The 20,963-nt window shown below is 40.7% G+C and overlaps 2 protein-coding genes across 13 annotated transcripts in view; one reads left to right on the forward strand and one right to left on the reverse strand.

Annotated features, from left to right (window-relative positions):
- Window positions 1–8,171, reverse strand: part of LOC308200846 (protein FAM169B-like) — a 117,307-nt gene extending 109,136 nt beyond the window's left edge. For all 10 annotated transcript variants that reach the window (XR_013955854.1, XR_013955855.1, XR_013955856.1 and 7 more), the window contains exon 1: window positions 7,112–8,171. Coding sequence is in view for 1 of the 10 variants with exons in the window: in XM_080607237.1 (XP_080463363.1) it covers window positions 7,112–7,145 (34 nt within the window). In the remaining 9 variants the exon portion in view is untranslated. The remainder of the gene's footprint in view (window positions 1–7,111) is intronic.
- The window catches only part of PGPEP1L (pyroglutamyl-peptidase I like), a 26,829-nt gene continuing 5,866 nt past the window's right edge, over window positions 1–20,963 (forward strand). The window contains exons 1-6 of one of the 3 annotated variants that reach the window (XM_080607240.1): window positions 6,676–6,928; window positions 8,110–8,183; window positions 10,775–10,934; window positions 13,563–13,615; window positions 19,313–19,429; window positions 19,944–20,173. In XM_080607240.1, coding sequence (XP_080463366.1) covers window positions 10,904–10,934; window positions 13,563–13,615; window positions 19,313–19,429; window positions 19,944–20,173 — 431 coding nt within the window. In that variant the 5' untranslated portion in view covers window positions 6,676–6,928; window positions 8,110–8,183; window positions 10,775–10,903. Of the gene's footprint in view, window positions 6,929–8,109; window positions 8,184–10,774; window positions 10,935–13,562; window positions 13,616–19,312; window positions 19,430–19,943; window positions 20,174–20,963 lie in introns of all 3 variants that reach the window. The other 2 variants (XM_080607239.1, XM_080607238.1) reach the window with 2 other exon arrangements.

Raw genomic sequence — 20,963 nt, forward strand, 5'->3', positions numbered from 1 at the left:
CCCAACAAACCACTTTATCTTCTGTCTCGGCTGTGGTTGTTATCACGTAAGTGTATGCCTTATCTACCACTTCAAAAGGGCGTGACGTTTTTCATATCAGTCCCTCTGAAGTCACAACATGAAAAGACAAAGAAATCATGTAGCATAAATTGTTCTCTGTTCTCCCGTGGCCTGTCGCTGCCACGCTACGGCAGCAAACCCACGACATCGTCTAGGATCTGAAGATAACATTTTTTGCTCCCGTAAATTGAGTACACGTAACAGAAGTACTTTCCATTACCCTCGCACAGGAGCGGGAGCTCTGCGCTAAACGGCAGCGCTTAACACCAACTTCTCCCTTCCTTCCAAGGGGCTTGAACAGCTCCGTGCATGTGGTTATCATTAGACAACCATATTTGTTTAACCTTTCAAAGGAAGGAAGAGGTCTTTGGCATGTTCCCGGGAGTACACGCGGAACCTAACTCTCATATCCTGAATTTAATTGAGCAACTTCACGTCAAAAGCCTGAGCTGGAGTGTAAGTGAAACTTCGGCACCGTAACAATGTGTGGTGGCAATGGAGCTATGGGCAAAGGCTGCGGTGTGATATCTGTCCAACCTGGCAAGGCAGCCTTTAACCACACGCTGTACATCATTAATGAAAACAATGTTCTGCCCCACTGCATTACTTTTCACCATTACTAACAGAGCAATCACTCTTGGAAGGTAAAGGATGAAAAAAATGCGTTGGCATCAGCATCGCGCTATGCCTTGAGCCAAAAATGCCATTTATGTTTTAAATGTAATTCTATCATAATTCAAATGGTGAAAAGGGTCTCAAGAGACTAACTAACTATAAGTTTCTGACTGTAGATAATTTTCTGCTGCGGAATCAATAAATTAAGGCAGAAGTGAAGGGAAATAATCCTAATCCCATCCCCAATTAAGAAACCAAACAGTTTAGATATGAGTTCAGCTGTAGCTCTACATGTCATTATTACAAATTCTGCAACTTAAGAAATGGAAAAAAATAGACAATGGAATTAAATAACTGATTTAATTATTTAGCTCATTTTGGAAAACTGCCCAGATGAAACCATGTTATTTAAAATGTTTTCAAATCTAGGAAAGCAAGAGTACATTGAAGGGGTCACATAATGGCATTAATCGACCCAAACCTGCAGTAGTCCTGTGCTACAAACAGCTTTCAACTGCATGTATTTTCCTTCACATGGATATTCAGCAGTGTTACACTTAAAAAAAATAAATAAAGCCGCGCCCAGCTCATAGTACAGATAAATTGAAATACATCTGTGTAAACAGGCTCCCCCTGCCACATTATACACAAACTGCACATCTGGGCTGGCATGCTTTGCACAAAGCTCTAACCTAATGTAATTGAAAAAAGCTGAGATATTACGGCCCAGAAACAGACTTTATAAATAAATACTGTAGCGTACTGTGCAAACATGGAAATGCTACCAGCTGTAACTATGACATATCAGGAATTCGTCCTCCTACACATGTAACTCCCTTCTTCACATCGCATAGATGCTAGAAAGAGGTAGGGAGAACAACTCAGGGAAGGTAGTCCTGAAGAGAAGTGACCTTCAGGGCCATAATCCATACAGGCTTGAAGGTTCCAGTTTACATCAGGCTTTCATCAATGAAATTTCATTGACTCCATGCGATTGCTGCTAATAGGTCTGAATCTGTGAACATCACAACTAGGTTCTTAATATAACTCTAGTTGCAGCTACTGAAGACAGGGGAGGTAACAGTAGTAAGGATTCTTTTGGCTATGTAAGAAAAATCTTTAAATTTGCTAACTCGATTATTTGTCTACACCTAAACAAAATAGAATATGCAAGCGAAAATGAACTTTTCCAAAACAACTGCATCCACATCAGGGGCTTCTTCCAGCACAACTCTGTCAGTGCTACATCTCACTTCATCATACCCATAGCCAAAACAGCTATGCCAGCAGAAATTCCTATTTCCAGGCCTGACCTCAAAGTAGAGTCTGACTCTCAAAAATCTACGCAAAGAAGGAATGGGAGGCCCCAAATGACAAGGAGATGTATCACTGAAGTATTTTCATCATTCAAAGAGCCTGACTAGAAAGAAAAACGACAGAAAAGGTTCAGTAAACAGCAGCAGAGCTTTTAGGAATCACAAGTTCAAATGTGATGTAATTAATTCAAGCCTTTACAAAGATGAACGGTAGAAAGAAGGACACAAATTGGCTAAAAGTCATCCCGTAACATAAGGGAAAAGAAGAAGACAATGTCTCCCATAATGGTAAACAAGGAGCAGTGAAATGGTAGGAAATGACAACTGAGTCGGAAAATGGACTGACATGAAGACGATTTCATCCCATGGGGACAAGCCAGACAGACTGCCAGTTAGGCCGGTTTCAGAAAATATTTGTATTTTAACACGAAGGAGCATTTAAAGTGATTACTAAAACACCCAACCTCAAAAACTGGCACCAGGACTAACATTTAAGCACCACATTAAATACATTTCCTTGTTACTACCATCATTCAAAGCATGTGCGGGGAACCGAAGGCCACAGGGGCTACGCACAACCCTTATCTTCGTCTCATGCAAACTACACAAATATGTGCGGCATACCGAAGGCACCTGAAAGCCACACTTTGCTGTCAGAAAGGACATTCTCCAAACAAATGATGCAGCAATGAAAATATGAGACAACTAGCTTGATTTCCAGTGTTACCAACCTCAGATCCCCAATAATTTAAGTTGTAAATGTTTTGCATCTGAAAAATCTACTGCTCCCACCAGTAGAGTGCATAAGTCTACCTAAGATAGCTCAGCAGCCTCCCCAAATTGCTTACAAAACCCATTTGTACAGCCAGACTAATCTCAAAATAAAGCAATTAATTTGAGCAAAAAAAGGAAACAAAACAAAACAAAAAAGTCCCTCTTTTCCATAACAATTTACACATTGCTAAATTTATTATGCAGCTGCAAATTAATACATCACCTTCACTAGCTATCACAAGCCTGTCTTGGAACTTCTTGCTAAGGCAAGAAATAAACAGCTGTACGTAGTGGAGAAAACATGTAAACATCTCTCTTGTTTCTCTGTGCCATTGTGTCAGCTATTCTACATGTCTTTGAAGGTGCTCCAAAATCAGCAAGGCTCTGCTTTTCCCTTTTTTCTTTTTCTTTTTTTTTCCTTTTTTGTTCTTTTTTCTTTTTCATTTTGGGAGGAGGAAGAAGCAGAGACAGAAGGACAGACTGGCAATTAAGGGCTACCTCTGTGCTCTTCACAGTAAAGCTGAGATTGTTTAAATTCAGTTTACACAAACTCTTCTGTAAGGACAAAAGAAACCACTGCTGGTGGTTAAAAATGCAAAAGGTTTTGATTGTAAGGGCTTGACAATCAGCCAAAGATATGACTAGGGGGAAAAACACAGCAAGACAGCTATGACCAGAATGGAGGAAACAAGGAAAAACACATGGCCTGACTTCAGAGCAGAAAATTGACTTAGGCTTTGCATAAACGACAGCATACCTCAAAGCTTGCCTGATCCACAGCCTGCCTGGAATGAGAACATGTAGTCTAAAAGCAGAGCCTATTAAAAGGCATAATGTTTCTAAACAGCATCTGTTGCGTACTAATAAGCATTACTTAAAGGACACAGGCCTTAAATTGCTACCAAACGTGCACTTATCTGAAACTGCTGCAAGGCAATCATTACAAAAATGTCACATGACACCATGGGAATTTGAATAATATAAGATGTTTTTATTTAGTTTGGCTTGAAATCATTACACAGAAAAAATATGGAGGCACTTTCTGAGATTTTGAGACTGTGGAACTTCACAGGAATGAAACACTAGCAAGAATTACATCAGCGGAGCCATTTGCCATCTGTTGTTGGTAATACTATAAAGACCAGCCACCAGACAGCAGTTTCGAAGGTTACAAACACAACATTTTTAAGCATCCGCAGTCCGCTCCATAACAGAGCAGGACCCAGTTTACTTTCGATATGTGTGACCTGAGGGTTTGCCAATCATTTTGCAAAGACAGCAAAACCGTGAATTGCCACCACAAAAGTTTGGGAGTCTCTTGGTGTGCAACCCTTATACAATGCAGAAAATACACCAGCCTGTTCTACATCAGTTCTTATAACATACTCATAAGCATAATGGCTGCACACCTCCCACTCGGAATTTAAACAGGCTAGACTTTCCCTCGTGTTGTTTGTTCTCTCACACTCTCCTCCCAAGGGAAGGAGAAAGTTCACTGCAATGCTATTATGGGTAGGGACTCAGGTTTGTTTGCTGGGTTTTGGACTGTATTTTTTCTTTGAGAGAAGTATTTTGAAGGAGGTAGGATTTTGTTTCCTGCTTCCTTTCCTTCTAGGACATAACTATGTATTTATGTTAAAGCAAGGTTACAGTAATCTGCTTTGCCTGTGGCAGGGAAAGCGAGGAGGTTATGAAAATCCTTACCTCTTAGAGATACACACGCCTCACTCTGAGGAAAAGTCTGCTTGTTTCATAGATGAGAATTTAGTTATACTGAAGAAATATGGTTGTGGATCAGACTCATCTTTGAGCTTCAAGTAGCTTTCTCTAGATGTAGGGACCGCATTCGTGATACATAGCGCATCTACACTACCAGAATTTTGAGTTTCCACCTTTCAGGGTGCTGACTTCCTGCCTGTAAACTTTAACTGATTGACATGGATTTCATTGAGGGCAGGGAATTTTCCATCTACCTAGAGAAGCAGATGGAAATTTAAAGCTTCATTAGTGCAACTGTTAAACTAGATGTACAGGTTTGTCATGTGGCAACTATTTCCCAGGCGCCAGCATCATATGTATTTTGTTACTCACTGAATGTCTTTTGCAGCCTTGTTGTTAGATGGTTAGCACATACAAGTCCGACTCTCAAAACGCTCTGAAATCAAAAATGTCTTGTGGCAAGGCTGAATTTAAAACAAGAACCTCAACTTCTATGTCAACATCTGGCCTGCTTTTCAATGGCAAGGCTTGTGAAAAACAGTTACAGGAACAGACCTCAGGAACAAGTAGAGTTGCGGCACCTCAATTACAGCAGGGCATGAACTGAAAAGTACCACTTGCACAAGAAGAGCTAATGGCTGACTCCAGTATTTTCTTAACATGTTATATACTCAACCTGTTACCAATGGTTACATAATTACTTTAAACAATATTCAATTATTTAACTGTCAAAATTCAGACAACACCTAGAAACAATGACATCCATTCCAAAAGAGGAAGGGAATGGAAGAAGAACTATTTTAAACATTCGAGAATAATGAAAAAAATTGGGGAAAAAAGTGTTGACAGAACCTGAAGTGCCCAACAGCACATTTGCCTGAACATGAAAAACCAAGGCTCATTCATCTAGAGACATTTTATTTAAAAACATCAGCAGAATTAAGAGTATCAAAAAAAAAAAAAAAAAAAGGATTATTACCAATGTTTGACTTTCAGAAGTGGCTGATAAGAGGGAAAAAATAGAGCCATCTGACTACAGTGCATTTAGCCATCAGCAGTTAGAGGAACTAATGAACAACATCATTATTTTACTGAAGGGGATGAAGTAGGTGCTTTAGATAAATGGCAGCAACTTAAAATGCGTTTCAGAAGATAAATTCACTTTCTCTCCATTTACCTGCTAGCGTGACAAATTAAGAAAGGAGAGCATAAAAACAGAGCAGGAGGGAAAGCAGTGCAAAAGCTAACTGAGGTGATGCAACGGGCCCTTATCCAAACAAGTGCATGAACAGAGATTCTTGGAAGTGCTCCTAGTCAAATATAAACCAGGAACACTACACATGCCAGACTGCCTTGGAAATCCATGATAGAGCATGTGCAGAAGACTCACCTGTCCTAAAATAAGATCCCATACCAAGCACCAGGAGTGTTATCATTTGGGATCTCAGTGTCTATTCATTTCAAAGCGGTGTTCCACCTCATAACAAATTGTGAGTTCTCTCTGTTGGCCCACACTAGGCAGAGAAGCTCTTTAGCTATGGCCAAAAACACCAGTAGATTAACTTGGGCTGAAAGCAGATGGTTTTTCTCTCCCCCAAAAAATTAATCATTACAAACCATGTATTTCTTGTTCTACAATCATCTCACGATCAACAAAGAAAGTACTTACTGAATACCCTTTCTTAAGTAACCAAGGGCAACGTAGAAAGCCTTTTATACCTATTCTCTACACCAAAATAATGCGGCAAGTTATTTCTTGCTGGTCAAGACACAATGTGTTTACTGCTCCTTCCGTCCCCGACACCGTGTTCTACCTCAGTCTGAGTAAACACTTTAACATGTCCTCTGCAATTGGGCCTTACAGATGTAAAAGTATGTTTACAAAGTATTGCCTCTGCTCTTTATTAGTTCTCAAGTACTTCACCGTTAAAGTCACAGCCCGATGCACCTGTGCCTCTACACGTACACAAGATGCGCCATTTTACCAGCGCCACCCGCTGAACCAAAGCTGACAGAAATTCTGGGGCCAGCTCCTCTCTGCTTCAGGGCGGGTTTGGGCTACCCTAAAAAACCTGGAGAAGCTACTTGTGTGCTCGGGAAAGGGAGAAAAGAAAAACTTCAGCGACTTGCTCTGGTAGGCCCGCTTTGAGGAGGGCGTCAGACGGGACCACCCCAGGGGCACCTCCTCACCTCAGCCACCCCGTGGAAAACTGCGGGTTGGGAACACGGCCACGAAGAGCCTGGGCTCGCCCTGCCGTGAGCGCAGGCGAGAGCACAGAAGTGTTCGCGACGAGGGCAGGGCGGCACGTTGGGCGCTTCGGCAGCGCCCCGAGGCGGGCGCTGAGGAGACGCCGCCATTTCGCGGCGGCGGGGGGCGCCCGGCGGCCCCTCACAGGAGGAGGCGCCCGGCGGGGCTGCGAGGCACCGCGTCCTGCCTCCCGCGGGTGAGCAGCCGGCCCGGGGGGACATCGAGGGCGGCAGGAGGGAGGCGAAGCCGCCGCCCTGAGGAGGAGCAGGAGGAGAGGGCGGCGTGAGGGGAGAGACGGGACGAGGGGCCGGCGGGGGAAGGAGGCGAAGCCGCGGGGGAGTGCGGGCCCGGGCGGCGAGCGCTCTCCCTCCCCTCTTACCAGCGGCGGCTCTTCCTCCTCCCTCGGCCTCCATCACTGCCTCGGAGGCGGGCTCCGGCCGCCTGGCCCGCCCCCGGCCCGCGGGGGGATGGCGGCGAGGCCCCGGCCCTGCCCGGCAGCCGCTGAGGGCGGGACGCGAGGGGCAGCGGCCGGGCTGAGGGGAGAGGTGGCTGGAGGGGAACAAAAGAGCGGAGGAGGTTGTGATAAACCGGCCTGGCGCCGCTTCTCTAGGAGGGAAGGCTAAAAAGGGTGAGGAGAAGGTGGCTGCAAACGCAGGGCAAGGTGGCAGGGGGGCTAAGGAGCAGCTCCTGTCCTCCCCCTGGCAAGCACCAGCCAAGCATCGCACTTCACCGTAAAAAATGCTGAATAGAAGTTCTGAATTCTTCACTTAAAAGGTCCAGGATGACAAACGATAGGGCTAATGCCAGTTTCGTTAAGCCCTGGGAATAGTGAAGTGCAAAAATGGTATTTTTATGACTGTTCAGACGTGTACTGCGGTGATCTTTAGCAATGTGAAAGAGGCTTTTGAAAAATCTAGCCTGCTGTTCGTTATTAACAACTAAAGTAGAGGTAGGAATATGAAAAAGAATACACAGTTGTCGAAATTAGAAAACAGAATGCAGGTGTTGACTCCTGGGAGCCTTCCTACCGAGATTGTCTGATTGCTTAATTATTTCTAAAATAGCTAGCACAGGTATCAAAGTAAAAAATAGGGGGGGGGAAGTACATGGAAATAATAGTACGTTTGCATAGAAACAAGCAAGCTTTCCTTTGGGCTCGCTGTCAGGGAACACCACTGGTTTCAGTCTATCGGACACAACATTTCAGGAAAGTGCTTTAAGTGCCTCGTGTTGCTGTTACACGCTCTGTTCCCTGTCAGCATTTAAAAGAAAACTCCACAGGGTTGATCTTCCCTTCAAATATTTTTGAAAACGTGGTAACGTAGATTTGCATTTTCTTTCCTCAACAAGGCAAAGCAGTTTTTCTCTCCACAACAGGGCAACGCAATGTCCGCACATACACCATGACTTTCAAAAAAGCCGATGTCACACAACCACTTCACAGCACATCAGTGAGTTTCTTCACATTCTTGTCATCACTTGAAGTTTTGCACCTTCCAGCATTCCCTGAGTATCATGCACGTTGTTCTCAGCTCAGGGGTTTCATCATCATGTAGGTCAATGGTCTATAGGGAATAGCAAACTTTACACCAAAATGTTTGTCTCTTCTCTTTTTGTGACATTACATTCCGCCTACCTGTATGCCATCTTTGGTCTTCCCTGAGGATCATTTATTTTTATTGAACGGAAAAGAAATGTAAAGTGTTAGATGCTGAAATTTCTATTTAAAGTCCCATTATAGTTTAGTGTTAAATAGCATAACAGCTCGATTTCTCCCTCCTCTCATTAAACGTTGGACAGCTGAGATAAATTTGGAATATATTAAACATTTCCACTTAACAGTTTAACATGTTGGTTGGTTCTTGCCAATAGCAAGAAATAAAAAATCTATATGTAAGTAATAATAAAAGGGATAAAATTTGAAGAGCTGTTTCTAAATGAAGGGCCATATTCAGTTCTTGTTACCTTCACCACTAAAGAGCTATTAGAGCAGTGTTCTGGTACTTCTGCAATGTGGTGAGAGTGCATTTACAGAAAATACCTTTTCCTCTTAGGAGTTCAAAACATTTTAAACGTATCAAACAACTGTACGGTAAAGTGTTCAAAGAGATAACTTGGGCTTTCATAGTTGAGTTGCATCCAATTCTTTTTTACCCCAAGATGAGTACTATGCCAATCATACTTGTATATAGCAGGAAGAAAAACAACCAGTGTTAGTTATGGCTGAGTTGATTTGCCTTCGAATAGCCAGGGCTCGGTTTCTGAATTGTAAATGGGGAGAAAAATTTGCACAAACCTCAAGTATCCATATGTTATGAATACATATACGTGTGTGAGTGCTAATAACAAAGCTACACTCATAGGTTCTCAAAAATTTCAAGAGTAGCTTTGATTTCAGTTGTTTCAGAGTATATGGATCTAACAGATATCTATACTATGCAAGAACATCTAATAAAATGTTTAGTGTTTCCCAGCATTCAACTAATACCCTCAATATAAGTCTATGAAGCTGCTATAATGTCACAAACAAAACACATTCATAATTTCATATGCAGGAAATTAATTAAGTAACTGTAGGTCTTAAATCTGTTGTATTCCTTGCATATGCTTTGTTCATTAGACCTCTCCATAGAAGGTAGACAGATATTTTTTTTTTTTAATTTACCGATATATATTTAAAAAAAAAGTATGTCTGAAATAACTGTGAGAGGACTGGTATGTCATTGTACTGTTCGGTATCACAGGAGAAGTTTTAGTAACCAGCAACACTGAAAATACTTGGTAAAAATCTTAAATGACCTAGGGGAATGAAAGACTGTGGCATTGTAGGTGCAGTTCACTGAAGGCTGCGTCAAATTTGGCATTATTTAAAGCTGTAGAGTTCTTCGCATTTACTGTGTGAGCCGCTCCTTCAGCCTCAGTGGCTAGCAAAAGTGAGTTTTGCAAGTTGTATTAGTCGGGAAGAGACATGGGCAGTGTAATCAGAGTCATTTTATTTAAAAGAATCCACAAATTTCTCTCAGCGCAGGAGGATTCAGATGACAGAAACAGCTCATAGCTCCAAACTTTGCTCAGCCACCACCCAATCCAAGAGATTTCTTCAGGCATTTTTTTCTTAAGGTCTCATAATTACCATCTCTCTTGAGACTATATAGTGGCTTTCTATTCTTAGTTTATTTCTCCTCTCTCTCTCACACACACGCATACACTTCCTACTCAAAACAAGACCCAGCAAAACCCTCTGCCCACATAGTTACAATTCCCGAGAGGACTTTCATATGCTTTTGTTTTGGGCAGTGACAATGTGCATATGTTTTGATTTCAGGCCCCCTATTGGTTCTTGCACTTCAGTTTAATGAAGACAGACAATTAAGCTCCCCAGTTTCAACAAGTTATAACCCAGCTTCTAGGGTTCCTTTGACCTTTTAAGTTGGAGAGAAATTTTGTAATATGTTGTCCATTCAATGTTATTACCAAGTAAATATTTTGCTTTAGCAAATGCATATTTTCCTGTTTATTTTTGAAAGTGTAAGGTGCTTGAAGTATTTAATAGAAGGCTTAAGATAAAGCTCAAGATTAGTAAATTAGGTAAGTGCTATGAGGAAGAACAGAAGAGTTGCCTCTGTATTTATAGGTGGTAAGAAAGAGGCATAAAGACGGTGGAAATGGACTGACACATTTTTGTAGTTAATGAATTGTTCACGATTGAAGTGAATTACAGCTGTGCTGAAAACACAATATTCACAGACATACAATAAAATTGATCCAATTACTTTTGCTTACTTGTATATAAACAGGTTTCTGATATTGCAGTATATTTTTCAAAAAGTTTCTTTAAGTCTTTTCTGTTCTTCCCCAAATACTGTTGTTGCTTGCCTGGTAACAGAAAAAGACATTTGGTGCAGTCCCCATCAGCCGGCCTTCTATCTCAAATAATGAAACGTAACAATTTGTTTTGAAAGTTACATAGATCACAAACTATCCATGTAAGGTGAATCACAACATGTCTCAGCTTTATGAAACCTTTTCCTTCATCCAATAGAAACGTGCATGCTGCTGAACAGCTTGAATCAAAAAATAGATGCCCCAAATGAGGAAGTCTGCCACAGATGCATGAATTGTGATACTGTTGTTTGGAAGTGAAAGACAACAAGATTTCACCTTTGGGAGCATGGATTCGAAATCCACTGTGGTTGTAACTGGTAAGATTTTTTATTTTCTTCTTCTTTTAGCTAAAGATAGTATGCACACATACTTGATCTCTGTCATAAACAGTTCCCCGGAGGGAAAAACAGTAGCAAATGGTCATACTAACAATTCCAAATGGAAAATAACTTACTACTGTGCCTTCTTAAGAAAATCAGATATATGTCAGAGGAAACAGACTGCAGTATGCCCTCTTCACTGCCATCCAGTTTGGTTTGTTGTTCATTCTCTCCATGTTTTAATCTTTGTTGACATTCTCTCTGATCCAAACCACGTAGCTCAAGGCAGTACAGGCTAGCATTAGATAAAGCTTACCCAAAAGGAGCTCTAAAGCAACAAAACCAGGTTGCATCACAATGTCACATAGTCAGTGTCCAGAATTAGAGCAACACATGGCAAGTTTCAGGGTCTCAGATTCATGGCAAGGTAAGGGAAATTTAAACAGGAGATGCTACCTCATCGCCGCTAAACTAGACCATTAAATTAAATATATGAAAAGAGCATGCCTGCACATGCAGCACAAGGGACAGAATTTGTCTTTCTCTTGCTGGCTATAACTGCTGCTGAATTACAGTGACAGAAACACCAGCTAGAGACTTCTGAGTTTTTTAAAAGGTTAAAGCTCTTAAGGAATGCTGGTGCTCGCTATTCCTCTCATTGCCACTGGCTCATTTAAAGGCAATCATTACACATATCTTGACATGTGAGTTGCTGGATAATTTTCCAGTGTGGGTCATCTGAGGACAAAGGAATGAGGTTGAAGCTACATCAAAGAGATCTGCATCTTGCTGTTTTCAATTAAACACTTCTTTTTTTTTAATGGCTCCAAGATGAGCAGAACTAGTTTGTCTTGCTCCAAACAACTGCAGTTGAAATGAATGAGAGTACAGGAGAGAGCAAGAGGTATTTGCTAACCTCTTAAAAGGCTGGCAACCTGGCTCTCTCCTATGATATTTATAGCATATAACCTTGATGGGCACACTTCTTTAGCACCTTATTTTTTCTTCCTCTCCTTACATAGCCATTTACATGCAGAAATATACTCGTTCAAATGGTTTCAGACTAGTGTGTCCCATTAGAGACACAGGTGCATCTTTAAGCTATTACAGAGATTATCACAGCATGCCTCTGTCACATTTTCACCTGCTCATAATATAAACCTGCTGGCACCGAGCCCAGTTTGTTATATAGTGCCTAATAATATTGAGCCAGTTAGCTCTTCAAGTTGTTTCAGGTATGTCAGTACTGTACAGCTCTCCTACATTTACTCATTTCTTTTTGTAGAACAATTTTATCCCAAATGGTGGTTTCTTAAGGCCAAGACTGAGATGCATGTGTTTGTGACCTACTTAATAACTGTATTATAATTCTACTGTTCCACACGCACACAGGTACATAAACATGCACAACAGCTTCAGAATGAAGTGAGTGTCTCCCTAATTTCCCTCTGAAAGTGGAGTGGGACTAGTCAGATATTTTTTGTTCCCTGTGAATGTGAAATGCATGCTATTTCCCCTATTCCCTCTCCTCCCCCTAGTACAACCTTAAGCCTGAGGAAATCATTGTCAAAAGTACTAGCACCATCAGGCTTTTCATAATATTAAAGAGAAAATAGTGAGCAGTTATGAGGCAAGTATCAACAAATTAAGAAATGCTTAAAATCTTCCATTAATTATTAAAGCTGTCATAAACCTACATTTAGGCTTAATTGTTCCCACGTACAAGTAACTTTCAACGTGCAAAACAGCAATCATATGCTGTAAGTATTTATTTGTCCATTTGTAGATTTTTAAATATTTAAAAAGTGAAGCATTAAAACCATTTCACAAACTAGTTTTCCTGCCACCCAGTATCAAAGACTTGCCAACACAATGGACTGAGAACAGTAATTGAGATTAATAAAGATAGTGGGAGTATTCCATCAAACTCTTTCATGATAAAATGCCCATCTAGGTCAAAATGATTTTTTTCTTTTTATTAAAGAATATTTTTTTTTTTAATTGTAAAATTAAATATAGTACTTTGGATTCAAAAGAGTCCTTTTCCCTTTCCCCCTCTCTTTTCCTGTGGGGAACAAGTGATGAAAGATTTTGCCCAGTACCACAAAAAGCACGTTTTCCCTGATGGAAAACTTAATTTTCTGTTACCTGGGATTCAAAAAAAAAATCCAAATAAAATCCAGTTTTACTCTTTCAAACACACATGCCTTCATCTTCATGAGCCTTAACAATAAGAACAGTACATTGACAGTGACCTGGGAGTATTTGACACCAGTTCATTTACTAGTGGTATTTCTGCAGTGGATGATATCATCATCACCCAAATCATCGCTTACATGACCCGTCCCACTGGCTCCAGTACATTTACCAACTTCAGTTAAGGACATTGCATAAGGAAGCCTTGACATGAATGAAGATCGTGGGATTAGTTCTTATGGCAGCACGTGCAAAAATTAAAATGCTATTCCCCTAAATGTTATAAAGGGAAAAAGTACTATCTAAGAAAATGTCAGCCTCCATAAACAAAAATATTATAACAAAGAACAAAATGAGGGTGCATACATGTCACCTAATCTAAACTTGCAGTGCAAACATATGTTAAAAGCACCTTTTTTTCCTTTCCAGGTTTTGGTCCCTTTAGGCAACACCTGGTTAATTCTAGCTGGGAAGCAGTGAAGGTAAGCATAACAAAAAAGGGAGGGAGGTGTTTTATATTTTGTGGAGATCCAACCATAAACTGTTTCAAGGCTTTCTATTCCCTTCTAGAAACTTACTTCTCATGTCTTATTAAATAGAATTGTGCCTCTTAGAAAAGACCCCCCAACATGGAGGGAAGAGAATAATTAAGTGAACATCATTTGCAAGATTTTTTTTTTCAAACTATTATTTAAAAAATTGAGGACTTGTTTTTTCCCCATGGGAATGGTGCCTTATCTGCAACTAATGCATACACCACAGTTTATCTCTGTCTTCTGTAAACAGGCCATTCCATACCACAATGCATTTTATCATGTCTAAGGTGAATTCCTTCTCATACAAGTGTAGCCTGAGGGGAGTATGGTCTATTAGAGGAACTGAAATAAGTCTGTAAATATTTAAATTCATCTGGACACTGGAATGAAAAAGGCAGCTATAAGAAAGTACTAGTGGTGACAGAAAGATGATGGCCCTACAGGACTATGACTGTATTACAATTTTTGGTGACAGCTACTGAGGATCTGTCTTCAAAGTGAAGTGCAGTCGAGGCAAGATGATGGAAAAACAAGGAACTAGTAACTTTTTCCAAAGAGCAAAGCTATAGCAACTCCACCAACCCATACAGATTTTCTATTCTAGCTTTGCTGGGATAGGAACACCGAGTGCAAGTTGATGTTTGGAAGAATAGATCTATTATCCACTCCAAGTCATGAGGGATGTTATCCCTGTAGGCTAACAAGAAACAAAAATACTTCTGTTATACCTTTCCACACCCCAGCCATCACAGGAGACCCATAAATTATCTCAACTCCAACTTGACATGTGCCCTAAACCACAAATATTTGTCAGTTGACAATGTTTGTACTCATTATCTCCCGATTCCTATTGGTTCTAATTTTGGACGCAATATCATCCGCTTCTCATTGAAAATAAAACATGTTCTTTATCTGCAAGCAAAACAGCCTAAAGCCAGAACGCACTGATGAGATGAGTTTTCTGTAACAATGCCATGCACTTGCTATGCCAGGAAGTTACATAACATGGACTACAGCATTCCATAATGAAACAGATGTCAGTCCTTGTGTATGGAGGATAACGAATCCATTTCCCTCTGGTGTGACACCCTCTGTGTGGAATTAATTTTTATTCATGCTGGTCATGCTGCTTTGGTTTCCTATTCCCTGGCAAAGGTAGTTAATCCAGACAATTCAGGGAAATTTGCTGCAAATCTGGAAGTACTTTGAATTTTGATAGGCTTTTCCATACTAAATAGCAATCTCATGGTATTGTTCATTGGGCTTGTTCACATGAGTAGTCCAGTGGTCTTCAGGAAGCTCATGCACAGATATTAAAGATAGCAAAATGTAGACTTGGCTTGTGGTTCCTGCATGGATCACTAACGTCACATAAAGCCCTCCTGCTGACTCTCTTTTCTGAGAATTAAGCAAGAGTACACTCAAACTCATCATCAAGAAAGAACTGAGCAGTCAGACCAGAGCTACTGAACAGGATTATGCAGGCTTAATGGTTGTGTAGCATTATCCAGAGCTATCCTAATTAGTACCTCAAAATGAATTGACGCTTATCGAAAGCCAGGATACCATTGCAGTCTCGGTGATGTTGCAACACTGCTATCTGTTGTCTTAAGACTTCATATCCCAGGCAGGTCCTCACACCAAAAGCACCTCAAATCCTGTAGAAGTACGTGTATTGGGAGTCCTAGAATCCTAATTCTCAAAATACAGCCTTACCCTCCATGCCTTTAGGAATGGAGCCTTTGCCAAAGAGCAATGGCTTCACTTTTGTGAGAAACACTCACTCTTACACACATATGCTTCCTTAAAATCACCATTGCTAGCTTCACTGCAAGATGCTTTTTCACTCTCCACCTTGCTGATGGGATCAGCAATTTTCCTGAATCTCTTTTCTTGCTGTAGGATGGATCAGAGATTTATCCAGTGAGCACACAGCCATTCCAATAGTTGCATCCCTTCCATGCCCCTTCACTGGGCACTCCAAAAAATGGTTGTGCCATGTTGTTTCTCTTACAAATTAACCATTTACTACCTCAGATTTGGTGGAAAAGCTAATTTCCGTTTTCTGACATCTCCAAGAAACAGATGATAAGTGTTAATAAGACTTTACCAATCTCTCTTTCTGCTGGTTTAGAAAGAGCATTTGTTCTGAGTTCTTGGAGTTCTTATTGATACTATGTACCAGTGCATTGTCCCGCCTTGCCTCTTTCATAACATAGAAATAAAATATTCAAAGCATGCAAGGCGTACCCTGCTATGTTTGCATTAACCCAAGTTCTCTTCGCAGCACAGGAAGCCTCGCACACAAGGCATCCATCAGCATCACATCTATAGAGCTCTCTCATTCCTTAGCAAGTGCCCCTCTTGAGTGTTTAGGGAAAAGGAGAATCAAAAGGATCTGAAAGTACAGGTGAACCCGTCAATTCAGGGTCATTGAGAAAAGCTTCATAGCTTTTATAGACGCTGTCACATGGCCCAGCATGGTTGTCTAGCACTAGAAGGACAGCTTCTCTGCTAGAAACCTGTCTCACTAAGTTTTTCATGGTTCTCATAAGTCCATTCACCTGAAATACCCTTCTAAAATATGCATGAAATCTCAACCAGCAGCACTTTTAACTCTTGAAGCACAGAACAGCCTCCCTAGACAAAAACTCCACCAAGCATTTACTCCACAGTTGCAGGCAGGCCGCACTGAGATATTATGATATGCTCTTCAGTACCACATGGGACCCTCAGAATCTCAGATGCCCTGAATTGTTTATTCTGTGTTACAGACTGGTGGTCCCACCAATACCCCTTGATCTGACCCTGTTTCTGTGTCTCCTCCAGAAACTCCCCTCTGTTACTTGGCAGCTAAAAAAGCCTAGCAGGACAATCTACCATCAAGGTCGAAGTCCCCAGTTAATAGGGCACAAATGCAAGTTGAGTGACAACATTCACAGCAATTAAACTGTTAGTGCAAAGAACAGGTCACATTTCCAACTGCTTCTGGGAACTATGTTTGCTATCAGGAGATGAGGATCAGATCTCTGAGCGCAGTTTTTCATCCTGCCACTGGCCATGTGGTCTTTGGAAATTTGTCATTTAATCTCTCGCGCTCCCTCTCTGCTTTAGTTTCATCATCTGTGAAACTAAGACATTGCTATTCAGCTCCTCCATTGCTGTTCTGGAACTTTCTTACATCCCTGAAGCTTTAAAGAGGTATCTACAGAAGTAAAAGAAAACAAAACAAAACCTGCAACCAAAAAAACCTTTGCAACGTGATTGCAGACTGACTGGGTCAACGGATATTTGTGCTTTTCTTTCTGCACCAACACATGCCTTTTTGAATGAGGTTCACAAAATTAACAGACACAACATAACTCCCCACCCCCCGACTTCCAGGCAACCCAAATCAGTGGAAACTCAAGCAAACTCTGTGAAATTTCCTGGAGTTTTCTGAATGTTTAGGTTGCTTGTAACACCCAGTGCGACACACAACCGCTGCTTCTGAGCTCAACTGTTCTGTGCAAATCACCTCTGTTTGGAGAGGGCTACGCAGGGACGTGGGCCAGAGCTCCACTGACTTGGGACTATGATCACAACTCGCCATCGCTCCAGGTTGTCAGCTGATAATGCTGGATTCCATTTCCCTTTTAGAAAAACATTCCAACAACAAACCTTTATGCTTTCTTTTGAACCACTTTTCCCACAAAAATGTCCTCCAAAACTTCTGTCATCCCTCAACATTTCATTGCTGTTTCAGTTACAACAGACACACTCGTTTACTGAATTAATTCACCAATGTGAGCTCTTTAGTTTCCAGATCCAGTCTTCCTCTCTAACCATCTTCTGTCTCTTACCTTAAATGCAAAAAATATTTAGGTTGTTTCTTGTCTCAGCCTTAACCATTTTTGTTGTTCCGTTCGCACAACATCTGGTCTAATGGTGTGCAAGTCCGTGGTTAGGATTCCTAGACAACAGAGTAATATACGTTATTGACAACATGCTGGAATTTCGTGGGACGAAGCAAACTATCTGTCTTTGACACAAATTCCCAGCTCTGGGCTACCGGCCAGCTTCTGATTTTGTTCTGCACAAAAAGTATTCCTGCATTTTTCCTGTGACAAATGGTGACAACAGAATGTCAGTCCAGACAGCGCAAGAGGAGAATAGCCTAACAACTCTTCTCTTGTCTCCAAATTCTGTACCAAAGTTATGGATAGTCAAGTACTTTAAGCCTTACGGTTAAAAAGGAAGAATCTCATTAAATGTTAAAATTAAAGATGTTTGAGAAAATAAAATGCTAATTGTGAACCAGCTGGGGTTTTCTTTTTTGGAAGCTAAGACACAGTGCAGCATTCTTAAGCAAGATGATGCAATGGCCTCTCAAAGACTGTCAGCGCCCAGAGGAAAAAAGGCTGGCAGTGTTCTCTAGATGTGTTTACTTCCCTGCAGGCATTGTTTCCTTGCTTGTGTCAAATAGTTTATTGAGCACAGCTAATCAATGTTTCCGCTGACAAGAAAATTGGAACAGTTTATATAGGAAGTCAGCGTTGAAGGGCAAATTTCCCAGTTAACACAGCTTAGAACTGTGGGTCCCATCCACACAAGTATCCTTAGTAAGAAAGGAAAGCTTGAGGAAACAATGACATTGACAAAAAAGTTACAAATTTCTTGGTATAATCAGATACTGCTGCTACTGCCTTCTTGCCTAGGTCCTCCTTAGAAGCTCAGAAAATCTGTACCCTCCTTTGGAAGCGGTCTACTAAGATGCAACAGGAATTTTCAACCGCCATTTTACTTCTCTGGGACAGCTTTCTGCCTCAGACGCATTCTTTCTGCATCCTGCCATTGCAAGTATTCTACCTTCTACTTAGAAACCTATGCCTTGTTCCACTGACAAAAGAATTTCAAGTCTTTTCCACATGACATTCATCCTTGACTATTCTCCAGGACATCTTCCAACCATCTGGCCAACCTGCTGTTTTCAAGAACGGCCTTGTTTCTTTCACCTCAAACCTGAGCACAATTTTTGTTTCCTTTGGGAAAGAACCCTATGCAGAACTCCAACTAAGTGACAGAGAGATAACATTCCAATAAATAACATTTCCTTCTTTTACCGGGGAAACATATTCTAGACCAAAACGCAATTAAACCCTTTCTAAATGTGACCTCGTACTGACAATACAGCAGAGGTTACCAGAAGCAGTTCAAGCCAACAGATGGCACATCACCTGAGTGACAGCTCACGTGAATTCTCCCTCATTTGTCTCCAGAAGCACAGGTTTATCTACTAGGTCTTCATGAGGAACAGCTCTTAACTGTATCAAAGCATAATAGACACTTTCAGCATGGATCTTTCCTGAGAATTCCTGCATTTCATGGTTCCCCATTGAGCAGTCCCTGAGCAGTAAGAATTACACAAACCACCCACTGGACACGGAGCATCCCTTTGGAAAATACAACAGTGGCTCAACACACATGTGACGCTAGGGAACAGTGGGGCTAGGAAACAATGCATTACAATGTTCTTCCATATGTTTTCTCAGTTGGATCAGCCCGATTTCTTTCATCACAGTGAGAAATCCAATGTTCTTACATCCTCAACATCCATCATGTTTTTTTGTTTGATTTGATATATTTTATTTTTCATATTTATAGGAGCTGTCCAAGAGAGGCCCTAGTAAAACCATAGATCTCCATATCATGCAACTGCCAGTGGTTTACCAAAAAGCAAAGGAGCAAGTCTTCAAGATATGGACAACTCTTCAGCCACTAGTGAGTAGTTAGTTACAAGGTTGGGCAATCTTCCTCTTCATTTCTGAATAATACTATTTTCAGTGGATCTTTAAAAAGATTTCTAAAAGATTATTGCACAACATGCATCAGACAACTCTGGATAGTGACTATTAAAACAGTGATAAAGGTTTCAAACTGAACTTTGGAGCACACAATAATTAGCATGCTGCTTTAACTCTGTGCCATTTAAACAGCAGAATTGCATGCAGAACAAAGTAAAAAATATCCACCATAAATTGCATGGTGCAAAAAAAAAATGTACTGAAGCATTGAAGTCCCGAGTTGACTAGACACAACAAAAAAACAAACTTAAGCACAATTTTGTTCTCATTTATAATCTCTTATCAAAGTTTTTTTTAGGCATGAGCTACAGCAAGACTCCCTACCTCGAAGCTAGTATTTCACATAATGCTTGGCACTATTATATTACATGTTTTTAAAAAACAGGTCTCATTTTTAATTTCCTGTTATTCACTCCGGTGGGAAAAAACAGCTTACTGTTCATGTTGGGCTGGCTTCATCCGCCAAAGCAATCATCATCCTTGAGCAGTGTGGGAAGAACAAAGGCTACAAAGAGATGGATGCTTGTGGTTTTCACCCAGAAGGTGGCTGTTGCATGCTAGATGGTCCGGAAAAGATTGAATCTACAATTAATATGAAGACTCTCTGGAAAAACATTTCAGTGGAAGGGATTGATATAATCTTTTCCAGAGATGCGGGAAGGTAAACATTGCATATCGGGGTCTCAGAGTAAAAGCAGAAGTAATTCAGCCAGCTCAGTTAACCTTGAAGAATCTTTGCGATGACTTTTCCTCCAACCAAAATCACTTTGAAACAAGGTCTTCAAGTGGCACAAGTATGAAACTAGGATAAATTTAAATTCTGTGTAGAGAAGCCTTAGTGAAAAACTACAGTCAGTAGATTTTTTTTTTCCATGGATTTATGAATTCCAAAGGAAACAAGTTTCAACATAGCACACCCTGTGATTAGCAACCCCAGTAAACCTGTGCTATTAGAGAGTCTGAAAGCAATACTGACTAGTAGCAGATTTTAATCTATCTTTCCCAGCTGGGAGGGATACAAAATGTAAATACATACACCGAAGAACAAAACAATTACAAGTAGCTTTAGAACACTGTCTGTGATCTCATCATGTGTAGCAGTAGTACTGAAGCAATTTTCTATTAAAATTTCTTCATTTAAAAGAAAAACAAAAACAAACAAAAAATTATTTTTATTTTTAGTAGCTTATCTTGGCCTGTGCTTTCAGGATTTGGGTCTCCAAGCTAAAAAGTAGGGTGATAAGGAAAAAAAAAAAAAAAAAAGAAACAATCTCACCATTACTGTGTGGTTTTATGATCCACACCAAAAAAAAATAAATTATTAGTGTACTGTAATGGCATGGTTGTAGTTCCAGTGGGGCTGTGTTACCTTTCTCATCTGACTTGTCTTACAGAAACCTAGAAAAGAATGCATGTCTTGTGATTTTATTTTTATTTTTGAAGTTCCTTCT

Source organism: Anser brachyrhynchus (assembly GCF_964034855.1).
Source record: "Anser brachyrhynchus genome assembly, chromosome: 11".
Classification (NCBI taxonomy): domain Eukaryota; kingdom Metazoa; phylum Chordata; class Aves; order Anseriformes; family Anatidae; genus Anser; species Anser brachyrhynchus.